The 14,599-nt window shown below is 42.5% G+C and overlaps 1 protein-coding gene across 1 annotated transcript in view; it reads right to left on the reverse strand.

Annotated features, from left to right (window-relative positions):
* Positions 1-14,599, reverse strand: part of LOC127583254 (protein polyglycylase TTLL10-like) — a 45,763-nt gene that overhangs the window by 8,639 nt on the left and 22,525 nt on the right. The window contains exons 5-6 of the mRNA XM_052039022.1: positions 12,265-12,405; positions 6,232-6,348 (exon numbers count right to left, since the gene is read on the reverse strand). Of these exons, the coding sequence (XP_051894982.1) occupies positions 6,232-6,348; positions 12,265-12,405 (258 nt within the window). The remainder of the gene's footprint in view (positions 1-6,231; positions 6,349-12,264; positions 12,406-14,599) is intronic.

Below are 14,599 nucleotides of genomic sequence, written 5' to 3' on the forward strand. Positions count from 1 at the left end.
TTTCAACTCTCCTCCCCTGCACACACCTGTACACACTTGTACACATCTGCAAACATTGTGTTTGTTCACAGAGAATGGAGAGGTTTCTCATGCAGGAACCATTACCTCATGGTAAAACAGCTGAAAGAGTTGCTCTGCAGTTATTGGTGTGTTGCTGTTTCATTTTGTCAACACCAGCCAATCAAACTGGTTCATCAAGACCAAAGACTTAGATCCCGCCAACAATTTGTATTTTTATGCAGACCCTCATCACAGCAAATCAGCCAAAAGCATTTTAATGGAGCATTTTGTGTAAAATTTGACTTTATAACATGAGGTGACTTCAGGGATCACTAAGTGGTTACAGCTCAGAAGGAGGCCATTGGGCTGGTGAATACACTCTGACGCTATGTAAGAATAATCCGGTCCATCTCTCCCCCTTAACTGTGCAAAGTCTTTTACTTCAAATACATATCCAGCTCCTTTTTAAATGCTACACCTGGGTCTGCCTTTCCCTGTCGGGGCAATCCAGACCCCAACAACACGCTGCATAAAAAAATCCTATGTCACTTTAGGCTCTTTTGCCAATCATCTTCCTTCCAGGTACCAGATTCTTGACCCTCCTTTAATGGAAACAGTGTCTCTCTCTATCAGAGTAGTTAAATCAAGTCTTCTTTATTTAAAAAATCTCTATCAGAACCCCTCAATGCCTTCTTTGTTCTGTGGAGAACGACACCAGCATCTTTAGTCTACCCACTTAACTAAAGTCCTCCATCCCTGGAATCATCTTGGAGATCACTTCTGCACACACTCCAAAGCCTTCATACTTTTCCTGAGTCTAACGACCAGAACGGTACATAATCTTCCAGTTGTGGCTGACCCAGTGTTTTAAAAAGGTTTATCTTTCCTTCCTTGTTCTTGTACTCAGGATTCAGTACACTTTTTAACCACTTTCTAAGCCTGCCCTGCCATTTCCAACCAAACTATGCACATATTCCCCCAGATCTTTCTGTTCTGGTACTCCATTTAGAATCATGATCTCTAACCCCAGTTTATATTGGCCCTTTTATATTTTTCCTACGAAAATCTAACAATTCACATTTCTCAGCTTTAAATCTCCCCTGCCACTTCCAACAATCCATTTATTTCACTTTTAAGCCTGTCCTCCAAGTTTTATGTCATTTGCTGATTTGGAAATTGTACCCTGTACACTCACCAAAGTTACTGATATATTTTAAGAAAAGCAGTTGTCCTTATGCCGAACTCTCGGGAACTCTATTATACACTTCCATCCATCTGGTATGTGGAACAATTTTTCGCCATGGCTGTTACCTGATAATTGCTCAATTTTATATCCATGTCCTTCAATCTTGATAACAAACTCCGTTATGAGGAACTTTACCAATTGTCTTTTGAAGTCTATATATACCACATCAACTGCCTTTCCTTCTTCATCCCTTTCTGTTACTTCATCAAAAACACTTTCAAGTTAAGAAGATGTGATTTCCCTTTAACAATTCCATGTTGCCTTTCCTTTCTCAAGCCACACTTGTCCTTGTGACTGTTAATACTGACCCTGGTGATTGTTTATAGAAATGTCCTCACCACCAAAGTTAAACTGACTGGTCAGTAGTTGCTGGGTTTATCCTTACGCTCTTGCATTTGAAATCTTCTATACCTCAGGCACCATCTCTAAATATACAGATGTTTGAAAGGTTACACATAGGGCTTCTGTATTTTCCACCCTTACTTCGCTTGGATGCATCCCATCTGGACCAGGGGTTTTATCTACTTTAAGTGCTGCTAGCCTTTCTGGTACCTCCTCTTTAACAATTTTAGCCCATCTAGAATCTCTGCTATACCTTCTATTGCTGACACTCCAGCATCATCCTCCTGCTTGGTGAAGAGGTTTCAAGGAGTGTCTTAAAGGAAAAGAAAGTGACAAATGTTGAGGGAAGGCATTCTAAAGATTAGGGCTTTGGCAGTTGTCATAGAGCAATTAATGTCAGAGATACACAGGATTAGAGGAGGGCTGAGGGGTGACCTTATGGAGGTTTATAAAATTATGAAGGACGTAGATAGGATAGATAGTGAAAGTCTTTTACCCAAAGCAGAGGGGTCTAGAAGTAAAGGGCACAGGTTAAAGGTGAAGGGGAGAAATTTAAAGGAAATCTGAGGAGTAAGTTTTTCACACAGAGGGTAGTGAATATCTGGAATGAGCTGTTATGGAGGTGGTGAAGGAGGATGCAACTAATGTTTACAATAAGTTTGGACAGGTACTTGTATAGGAAGGGTGTAGAGAGATATGGACAAATGAGATTTGTGTCGATAGGCAATAAGGTCAGCATGGATGAGATGGGCCGAAGGGCCTGTTTCTGTGCTGTATGATTCAATGAAAAGGTGAGGATGGTCACAGAAACATGGACACGCAGGGATCTGAAAACAAAGGAGGCAGGTTTGGAGTAAGTAATTCCCTCTTTTAATTTCTGGTTATGTTACAACTTGAGGACATTTCAGACTGAGCTGACGATGAGTGATCATCACAGTTTCATCTTGGGCTGAACTTATTCCCTGTCTGTCTCTCCAGCACCATTTGTGCAGAGTCCAGCTTCTGTCACTCCTGGGGCCAGGGGCAGTGACTTACATTAGTCTGGCCTGGTATGGATCTCCTGATGGGACAAGTGTTAGAAACTGATGGCATGCACAGGAACTACAGGAAGCTCCACTCACACTCTTTCCAGCCAACTGTTTTTGGACAGGAATAGGAACAGTTCATAAGCATACAGGCCTTACGCAAGAAAATGGGACCAGCTCAGGTAGGCACCTTGGTTGGCACAGACAAGTTAGGCTGAAGGGCCTGTTTCTGTGCTGTAGTATCATAAGACCACAAGATATAGGAGCAGAATTAGGCCATTTGGCCCATTGTGTCTGCTCTGCTATTCAAGCATGGCTGATTTTTTTCAACCCCATTCTCCTGCCTTCTCCCTGTAACCCTTAACCCCCTTTACTAATCAAGAATATATCAGTCCCTGCCTTAAATACACCCAATGACTTGGCCTCCACACCCTCTGTGGCAATGAATTCCACAGGTTCACCACCCTCTGGCTGAAGAAATTTCTCCTCATCTCAGTTTTAAAGGGACATCCCTTTATTCTGAGGCTGTGCACTCAGATCCTAGACTCTCCCACTGATGGAAGCTCTATGTCCACTCTATCCAGGCCTTTCTGTATTTGGTAGGTTTCAATGAGATCCCCTCGTCAGCTTTCTGAACTCCACTGAGTACAGGATTCTAAATGAGGGAGGACCGAGGGTTTCCCAATTGCACATCCCTTGATGACCCCTGATTTGATGTTTGCCATCAAATAGGGTGAAGGCTAACTTCTAGGCACCTATTCTTTCCTGATTGGTATGGGGATGTGATAATGATGGGAGTGTGGGGTGACACAATGGAGGGGTCATGTGATAAAGACCCCAGGAATGGAGCCAGCCATCTAACTCAGTGCATTTATTGTATGGGGGTTTGGGAGCTGCCTGACAGGTATGTTGGTTAAACCAGGCCCAAGTACATTGGTCAGGATTTGGTAGTAGGAAAGACTAAAAAATTCCTGGATTATTGATTCATTTAATGTTGGGGACAAAGAAATGTCTGGTACTTACTTATATTCATGCTGTTTTGGGGCTTTCATGGAATGGTGCCACCCTTTTCGAAGCTACTTATCAAGAATGAAGCTTCATTTGAGGAAATGTTTGGGCAGGCCTGATGTTGGCAATGGGGTGGTGCACAGTGGAGACTGTTCCTTCTAACAGCGCTGAAGTAGTGCTCAACCCTCCTGATAAACTCAACTTCACTTTACTGGCCTTGCCTGTGCTTTGTATAAGTGATGTTGAACCAAGTGTTACATACCATACACTGCCACAGTTCACAGCCAGCAGCCCATCTGTACACACACTTCATACATGGAGAGGACCAGGGCTTTTACATACATGGACAGAAACACCTTCCAGAATCAGGGTTTTTATAAATCCCTTTACTTGGAGTCACTGCTCTGTGATGTAGAGTCCAGGCCAACCGCCTTTCTGGATTGAAACTTTGATCAGGCTTTGTGTTTAGTTTTGTTTTGTTGTGTCTCTACTTTTTAAAAGGTACATTTACAGCTCCTAAATTCCTGCTGGCCCTCTCTGTACTGGCTGATTACACCCTTGGCCCAGTGTTGTTATAAACGATCCAATAGAAATGATCCCAAGTTACATAGAAATACCCAATTGTCATAGTCGGCTTAAATGAGCTTGTGTAATACATCGTTAATAGTTAGCTGCTGCAGTACATATCAATTATCAAGCCTTTATCAAAGGACTTCTTCTGAAAAGAAAATAATAGTTTGTGTTGGTCACAGTGGAATTTTTGGTGGCTTCAAACCTGTTGCCTAGCAGTGGCTGGACCAATCAGAACTATGCAGATGGCTGCATGTAACACTGCACTGGTACAACCATGATTTATTTGGATTGCATTAATGTATGCAAAGCACTGCACAATGCAAAGTCTTGTTATGTAATTGAATGGGAATAAAGCAAATGGCCGTGAATTAGAAATGGAGCCCTCTCGTGTTTCAGTAAATTGCTGCTGTACCACTGGTTTGTGAATCCTGCACAGTGAGTAATCACAGAGCACAATGAACGATCTCATACCTGTTCATTGAAACATCCTTTCTGATTAATTAAAGGACTTTGTTCCTTCATTTGCTTTTCAGCACTCCCAGTTCTGAATTGAAGGGTTGAAATAATTCTATTGTTTGATTAATAATTTGTCTGCCTTCTGTAAGGGTGAGGGAGGAGGGAAACACGGAAGATTGATGTCTGTTTTTGCAGGCTGAGTTTGGGCAAGGTTACGATGAGCAGAAAGGCAGGGAATACCATTGATGGGCTGAGAAACAGTCCGGATCTCGATGGGTGTAGCCTGGCGATGTGCAGTGGGCCAATTTAGAGGTCTCATACAGTGACAGATCATTGGGAGGGCTGACAGATCATTGGGGGGTGATATTGGGTGACAGATCATTGAGGCGGTGACAGATTGTTGGGAGTGACAGATCGTTGGGGGGAGCAGCAGATTTCAGGGATGGTGGATCCTCAGATGGGACACAATAGTTTGTTGGGGGTTAGTAGATTATCAAGGACAAAACGGATCATTGGGAAGACAGCAAATCATGGAGGGGTGGCAGATACTTGGGGACACGGTAGACCCTTGGGTGAGATACAACAGATTGTTGCGGGGGGATGGCAGATTGCTGGAGGGGAAGCAGATTTTTGATGGAGAGAACAGCAGGTTATGGGGGTGGGGTCTTGTGACTGGAGATTATCAGGTGAGGTTCTGCATGACTCACAGTTGTTTCTGGGCCTGAGGTTACAGGATGTTGGTTGGTAGCTCCTTGAATGATCCGAAAGGAGGGAATCAACATCGTACACAGCACAACATCATCCTGTGGATCCTGGGGCAGAAACTACATCTGAGGGCTAAGTTGTGGAGGTGGGAGGGCAAGGAGGGGGTGAAGAGATGCGGCTGAATTTTCTTGATTGAATTTCCCAAGTGATGTGAAAGAATCCATAAATGACCATTTTCTTGTTTGGGATATATTTCTGATTGTACAACACTGAAAATGCAAGGTCTTGTCACTGGATCTCCACGGTCTACAGTCTGCAGTGGGTGATGCTGGTTAGTTGGTGGTAGAGCATTTGTTCCCGTTCCCTTTCTGTTGAGCTAGTTGTGGTAAGATAACTCCGCAGGGGTACAGGACAATTCCAGAGGCCACACTGCTACCTTTCTAACTGAAATTATTGTTCTTATTCAGATGATGACGAAGGGTGATGTTCACAGATCATATATATTAATTATCTCTATATTGCTCATTCCAAATATTCCTGAACATTTACTCTCTGGACGTGATTGGTGGAATGGCTTGCTTTTATTGTACATCTCTGGGTGTCCCTGCTTTTGGCTCATCTGATTGGCTCTTGGAAGGGTCATTAACAGCGCATCACATTGACCGAGGACTGGAACCTGCTGTATGTATTCGGCTCCAGAATTGTTTTTAAAAAAACTGAGTAAAACATTTTAAACTGTGCAGGTGGGATCATCATTCCAGTGATGTAAAAGCCATGTGACCAATGCCCAATGCTGCATTAGAGTTATCTTGGAATAACTTGGAGACACTAAACTTTAGCAAAATGCCAAGCAGAATTAATTAAAAATACTGTCACCTTGAAATTTTGATCAATCATAATGTCGCAACCCAGAAGGTCAAAGTAGCCCAGTTTACTACCCAGCCTGGCCTTGCTGGCAATGAAGCACTGGGTAATGATCTGCTGTATTCTTTTCTGCAAGAAAATATCAAAGCTCCTAATTATCTGTGCAGTCAGACAAGATGCTTTCAAACATAACCTGTAATTCTGCATTCACTTGAACAGATGCTCAGCTACAAACAAACATTTCTTTCCTGAGCACCACTGCTCTCCTTTGTAATCCCATTGACAGAGACTCTCTGAGAAGGGAGCTGACAAAGGGATGACATCAAATTGATGAAACGAGTAGGTTTTGGCCAGGAGATTGAGAACATTTAAGATTTAAGATAAGATATTTATTTATTTATTAATCACATGTACATTGAAACACACAGTGAAATGTATCTTTTTGCATCCAGCAAAGGATGATTGAAAACTAAGAGAGAGATAAATTGCTTATAAGGATGAGCTGGCATTAAGTATAAAAACAGGAGCAACGCACAATCTACTGGAGGACCTCAGTGGACCGAGCAGCATCTGTGGGGGGAAAGGAATTGTCAATGGCTTGGGTAAAGACCCTGCTCAGGACCCGAAACGGGTCAAAAGTCTCAAACTGAAACATCAACAATTCCTTTCCCCACAGATGCTGTTCAACCTGTTGAGGTCCTCCAGCAGATTGTGTGTTGCTCCAGATTGCAGCAGCTGCAATCTCTTGTGTCTCCAATATAAGGACATGCTTCTATATAAGAGTCATACACCCGAGAAACAGGCCCTTCATCCCACCATGATCATACCAAGCACTAAATCGTGTGGAACTTCCATGCTTTGGTGATTCATGTGCTTGTCTAGATACTTCCTAAATGTTGTGAGAATATCTGTCTCCACCCCCTATTCCATCCCAGGCAATCTCCTGGTGAATCTCCTCTGTACTCTCCAGCGCAGTCACATTCTTCCTGTAATGTAGAACCAGAACTGTCCACAATGTTCCGGCTGTGGCCTAACCAAAGTTTTATAAAGCTCCACCATAATTTCCCTGCTCTTATATGCTACACTCTGGCTAATGATCCTGTTCACCTTTTCACTACCTATCTAGCTGTGCTGCCACCTTCAGGGATCCTTGGACTTGTACACTGAAGTCCCTTTGTTTCTCAAGCCTCTTGAAGGCATTCCTATTCACTGTGTATGTCCTACGTTTATTGGTCATCCCAGGGTGCATCCGTTTGCACTTATCAGGATCAAATTGCATCTGCACGTTTTACTGCTGACTTAAAAACCATTACGAGAATACTTCAGCTAAACAAAGAAATAAAGGAACTACACCACACTTTCTGTCTGAGGCACATTTGTTCACAGATGATAATTCATGTCAATATGTGATTTGCTGGTTTCAAAACAAGTGGGGAAAGTTTGATATCTGTATTTTCACACATGAAATGTAATCTCATGTAATTCTACAGAATCGTACCCTCCACCTGAAACCTCAATGAAGGGAACCCCTTCTGGAACTGGAACTTCACTGTAACTCAAGAGAATCAAGAGACAAATTCAAGAGATTACTACATAAGCATATGGAGGAATTTAAAATAGAGGGATATGTGGGAAGAAGGGGTTAGGTAGTCTTAGGCGAGGTTTAAGGGTCGGCACAACATTGGCCTGTATTGTGCTGTACTGTTCTATGATTCTATGAACTATTGAAATTGTGTTTGAACTCCTGGAATATAATTCAAAACTGTGATGTAGTAACAGATTAAATTGTATCAGATACCAGATGGGGAAGGAGATACATAGATGAATTTCTGTTTCCATGGGAAGGGGAAGCTTGAAACTTGGTGCTATATCAAAATGGATGCTCCAAATAATACTTTAAAAATCTTTAGTGGGCCTTTACCTTAAAAGTAAGATCTCTCAGCCACAAGAGCAGTATAATCAGGCAATGAGACCGAGGCAGTCACCAGCAGATGTCAGCAGGTAAACAGAAGGTACATTTGGAGAAGTGAGACCCACTCAGTCACCAGAAGTCGTGCCCCATCAGCAGACTGACGTTCCTGCCATCGGTGGAGATCTATGGGACACAGCTCATAGCACTGAGTGGCAATGAGTAAAGGAAGAGTGCCCCCATGTCAGCTATTACATTGAGATTACAGCAATCCCTCAACTTCAAGGTATCTCTTCAGAGAATAAGGAACTCTGGTCTTTGGTTATTTACTAAATCCCTGGTCAGGACTTCTGCCCAGCTGGTGATAATTCAATTACCAAACTATTGTAATTGGCGTAAAGCAGGAGGAGATGTCAGTTCCTCAAAATGGAGCAAGATTTCTTGCTTTCTGCAACGTGTGAGAACTAATTATTAACAGAACTTTACTTCAATCAAATTCACAAACTGACACTGTGTTCTCCAGGTGGCAGAAGTAAGAAGCAGATTGGCTATAGGATGATCAATGGGAAACAGCAACTCTTCACGCCAGATATGAAAGTAAGAAGGGGAGCAGGTGTTGGCAGTGACAGCCTCTGTTAAGTTAAGGGGACGCAGGAGACTGCAGATGCTGGAAACTGGATCAACAAACAACCTGCTGGAGGAACTCAGAATTTTGACCTAAAACGGCAACAATTCCTTTCTCCCCCACAGGTGCCGCTAAAGACCCACTGAGTTCCTCCAGTAGATTGCTTGTTGCTCTATCAAGTTAAATCTGGGACATACATCCAGTTTACAAGGGACACAACCACTCTGTTGACCATTCCAAAAGCCTTTGTTCCGCAGTTAAAGAACAGGTTGCAGGAGAGGAGGGGAATGCAGACGAGGACGTTAATATGAGTAGGACAACCAAATGCTGTCTGAATACAGAGCAGTGAAGGCTGTTTGGGCTTCAGACAGAAAAAAAAAGGAATGGATTCCATCCTGTACATGGAACCCCGTGAAAAGCTTACAAGCCCCAAAGAAAGAGGTTCTAAACATAAAACATTCCAAGGTTAAAAGACAAATAGCAAGCAGAATAACAAGGTTCAATGGGAGGTCAAAGTCCTCATCAGAGCAGAGCAGCCACAATATTAATAACATGTTAACACAGCAGAAGATGCAGCTCCCCATGACAAGGAACCACTGTAATAAGATGTAGCTTATTAGTAATAAATGGTATACATCAGTAAATACACCTATCAGGGTCTACTGATATCTGTCAAAGAACACGAAATGAAATGATGAAAAAGAAACCTTCTAAAGAGGAAGAAAACATTCAGGAGGTCAGAGAGATTGTGACACCAATGCACAATAAAAAGATCAGCCAAGCCATTCTATCATTAAAAAATGGAAAGTTCTTGACAAATAAAAATTCAGCATAGGAGGTAACATTTTGGCAGGGAAAGAGAATTGGCCAGCTGCCATGAAGCAAAGAGTAGGTATAATGGGTCTTTTTAAGGTTGGCAAGATGTAACATCCGGATCGGTGTTGGGGGCTCCATTTATTTACAATTTCTAGGAATGACCTGGCTAAAAGCACAGACGGTTCGGCTGCTGAATCTACTGGTGACACGAAGGTAGCTCAGGAAGTAAGTTGTGAAAAGGATGTAAGGAGACTACAAATGAACAGAGAAAAGTTCAGTGAGTGACCAAAAATCTGGCAAATCGATGAAAATGTGGGAGAAGCTGAGGTTTGCATAGTCACTATTTTGTTAGGAAATATAAAACAAAAGCATATTTACCAATGGTGAGAGTTTGTGTCTGTGAAACACAGAACAACTTGTCTGCCCACGTGCATGATTTACAGAAGGCTGGCCATAAGAGCCACAGAGTACAGAAACAGGCCCTTCATCCCATCATGGCAATGTTGGCCATCAAGTACCCATCTACACTAACCCAGCACTTGGACTATAGTCTTCCATGCCTTGGTGATTCAAGTGCTCATCTAGAATTCTTAAATGTAGATGGGCAGAGTGATGATAGGTGCAGGTTAACCTGGATAGGTGTGAGGTGATGCATTTTGAGAGGACCAATGAGGCTAGGATACAATGAATGGACCTGAGGAAGTACTGAGGGATAGAGAGACCTTGTGTAGATGTCCAAGGTGGCAGCAACACAGGTAGATGAGATGGCAAAGAAGGAATATGGGATACTTGCCTTTATTAGCTGGGGCATAGAATAGAAGAGCAGGGTGGTTATGGTACAAAGGTATAAAACATTAATTAGGCACTGCCTAAGTATTGGGTGCAGTTCTGTTCACCATAGGAACAAGGCAGTGGAGAGGATGCAGAGGGGATTCACCAGGGTGGAATGTTTCAGCTATGAGGAGAGACTGGACAGGCTAGGTTTGTTCTCAGAGATGGCTGAGGAACGGTGTAAATGAGGCAGGTAGATAAGGGTAGGTAGTAGATAAGGAGAAACTTATCCTCCCTTGCAGAGTTGTCTAAGGGCAAAGGTTTAAGGTAAGGGGCAGGAGAATGAGAAGGTATTTCAGGAAAAACTGTCTCACCCAGAAGGTGGTTGGAATCTGGAATGCAATGCTCGAGGTGGGTGATAGAAGCAGGTACATTTAAAAAGCGTCTAGATGAGCACTGGAAGTATCATGGTATATAAGGCTATGGGCTGACTGCTTGAATATGGGATTAAAATAGACAGTTACCTGATGGTTGGCACAGATATTGTGGGCCAAAGAGCCTGTCTGTATGAGTCTACAATTGTCAAGGGCCACCCCAAGTTATAGACAGGGGACTTGGTAAGAGGACTGCGTAAAAGTAACACTGCAGTGAAAGGTGGAGATGGGTGAAAGTTGGGATGTTATGGACATTGTGGCACCTCAAGGCTGCATGCTTAGCCCCCTGCTCTATTCTCTATATACACATGACTGTGTGGCTAAGCACAGCTCCAAAACCATATACAAATTCACCGATGACAGCACTGTTGTTGGACAGATCACGGGTCATGATGATTCAGCTTACCAGAGTGAGATAGGACACCTGGTTGAATGGTGTCACAACAACAACCTCTCACTCAATGTCAGTAAAACTAAAGAACTAATTGTTGACTTCAGGAAGGGGAAGGAGGGTGATCATATGCCCAGTCTACATTGGGGGATTGGTGGTGGAGAGGTTCAGCAGCTTTAAATTCCTGTGCGCTAACATATCAGATGACCTGTCCTGGGCCCAGCACGCAGATGCAATCACAAGCAAGGCATGCCGGCATCTTTACTTTCTTAGGAGTTTAAGAAGGTTCAGCTTGTCACCAATCATACTAAAAAATTTCTACAGATGTACTGTTTAAAGTATCCTGACTGGTTGCATCACGGTCTGGTACGGCAGTTCAAATGTGCAGGAATGTAAGAAGCTGAAGAGAGTAGTGGACTCAGCCCAATACATCACGGGCACATCCCTCCCTACCATTGGTAGTACCTATAGGGGGCAATGCCTCAAGGAGGCAACATCCATCATCAAAGATCCCCACCATCCAGGCCATGCCATCAGAAGCCTGAAGCACCAGGTTTAATATCAGCTACTTCCCTTCAACCATTCGGTTTTTGAACCAACCAGCACAACCCTAATCACTACAGTTTAGCAACACTGTGACCACTTTGATCACTTTGCATTCTGGAAAGTGAACACTTCTAGCTACTCCTCTCTCTGGCAGTCAGAAGTTGATATCTTTGCCCAGGAAAGGTAGAACCTCTTGTGGAAAGTATGGAAAACAATGGGAGAGTTTTGATAAAAATAACTAATTAAGATCAGATAAAAAAGTCTTTCAATTCAAATTGAATATTTTTTTTTCGCTCCATACAGTATTTTATCCATGAGTAAGTTTAGTTAAGGATACTCGTTTTGTCTGATTCAGTTTCAGAGATTTCTTATTTCACCATCATCTTTGCTGGAAAATCTATGCATGTGAATGCCTGTGCAGTGATCAAAGTCACGCTGAAATAAAGGGTCACCTTGACAGCTCCAATCAGTGGGCTTTGAGTATCTCAATCCTCCAGTGGTATAAACCTCTACCTGATCCTCATCCTGTTAATTAGAAGCAACACACACTCACCGTAAAAACAGTGAAGACCCAGTCCTTTGGGAGATGCTTTGACTTCATGTACTTCTCATTAATGTACTCGTTCAAGTGTTCCATGGACCAGATCGTGTCCTCCTTCATGTCACTGTACCTGGGGTTCTTTTTCTGGATGAACTGTGGGTAAGAAATTTCAAAGCTGCAATTAGTGATATAAACCTACATCTCCTGAGGGGTGGGGAAGGGGAGCAGATGGAAGGACACACCTCCTGGTAAATACAATGGAGAGATTAGTGAAAGTGCAATTAGAACAATGTAAAATGTTAAAATTTAAACTAAAAGACGTGAAAAAATTATTTCTGTGGATGTCATGTTCCCAAATAATCAAAGAATAAATTTCAGAAATTTCAATGTTGTTCAGAAAAACTTCTATAGATTTGTTTTAAAAGGGTATTTAATTATCATATTTGTTTTAAAAGTGCCTCATGAAGGTGGCATCCATCACTAAGGACCCTCACCAACTGGGACTTGCCCTCTTTTCGTTACTACCACTGGGGAGGAGGTACAGGAGCCTGAAGACCCACACTCAATGATTCAGGAACAGCTTCTTCCCCTCTGTCATCGGATTTCTGAATGGTCCATGAACCCATGAACACTACCTTGTTATTCCATTTTTTGCACTATTGATTTGTTTTTGTAATTTATTATAATCTTATGTCTTGCATGGTACTGCTGCCGCAAAACAACAAATTTCACGTCGTCTAAGTCAGCGATAATAAATCTGATTCTGATTCTATTATCTTTTACTTGTTCTTAAAATTGTTTAAAAATCTTGAGTGAAAGCAGTTTATTGGCTGAACACTGAATTTGAAAGCAAGAATTTAAACTGAAAATAAAACTTTCAGAAATCAAGACTTCAAGAAAAATTCTTCCTTCAAAGGCAATAAATCACTGAACTTGAGCCAATAACAACTTCCACAAAGAGGAACTTGTCTCCCCCATTAGTTGGCTGATCTTGTTAATGTTGCCTGTGGTGGTTGGAAGGAGCTGGAGGCTGCCACTACCCGATATGCGATTGGCCACAGATTTCCTGAAACCAGCTGCTTGTCATTCAGCTGAAACTTTGAGCCTCCTCAGTTACTGCCGGCAAGTTGTGCCTGGTCCTGTACAGAAGGTTGATGGCCTGTAGGCTGGAGTAGGTAATCTGTATCTAGTGCCACTGATGCAGTCCTTAATATCTTCTGTTGTTCCCTTTCCTATGAATTAAGTGAGCCCTGGGAACAAACTCCATTGTCCACAGATGTTTAGAGTGAAAAAGCTTCAAGAGCTGCAACTGTAAGAGATCAATCTTTGTCTGTGAGGACCTGGATTCCCCTTGACCACATGATGCAAAAAGGTGTAAGATTACCTTTAAGGACTGAGTGCACCACAGGGTATGAGCTCAATACAATTTTGCAATAGTTGAGAGTTACTGCCTTTGGTAAAGGATGTTCTGTTGCTGTCTCTACCTCTGCAAGGAGTAGCACAAAGGAACCCTCAGACACTGTTAGCATTGAGTTTGAAGGAGCAGCAGGACAATGATTGAGTATGAAGCAAAGAGATCAGGACTCTGTAAGTAGTGCAGTGACAGACACATCAGACGTGGATGTGCTGTACATATGGGGGAGCTGGAGAGAGATGAATGGAGTTGATCAGTTGCCCTGCATATGGACCTGATTGTAGCAAATGATATTGTTGGGGATCTAGGAAAAGGAACACAGCCTTCCGTGGGAAGAAGAAGGAGATGATTTTGCTGGTGGTAGGGTTAGAAACATTGGAGATGTTGGTGAAATTTGTACAGCCACAATTTATGGATGAGGTATTACCTATGGATAGAGTGAAAACATGAAAGGACATTTTAATTCACACTGTTGGAGACTTCTGAGAAGCACAATTTTGGAATACAATCAGAGCCAAGAGAAACAGTTGGCAAATATGGTATCAAGCTGAAGACACTTGCAAAAATGTAGAATTTCCAAAACTTTTTATATAGTGCTTTGCTGGATTAATTAAAATGGAGAGCTTCTGTTGAGAATCTTCAGGTGAAATTATTTCACAAGGAGGGTTTGACATTTGAGAATGTGACCAAGAGTTTCACCAATATGGAAATGATGGAAGAATGTGAGGCAACGCTGTCTGATCTGTGATTCTGGCATGTAAACATCAAGGAGTAGAATCAATGACCCCTCCTTTGCTCACAGTCTCAGGTCACATGGTTACAGACTACTGCTTCAGTGAGAAGTCCTTAGATTCCAAAAGCCTGAAAGGAAGGAATGACCAATCTGGCCAAGGTGGAAGCAGCCATTGAGAGCCGTCATGGCTATCCCTCGAG

Source organism: Pristis pectinata, chromosome 26 (assembly GCF_009764475.1).
Source record: "Pristis pectinata isolate sPriPec2 chromosome 26, sPriPec2.1.pri, whole genome shotgun sequence".
NCBI classification, from domain to species: Eukaryota; Metazoa; Chordata; class Chondrichthyes; order Rhinopristiformes; family Pristidae; genus Pristis; species Pristis pectinata.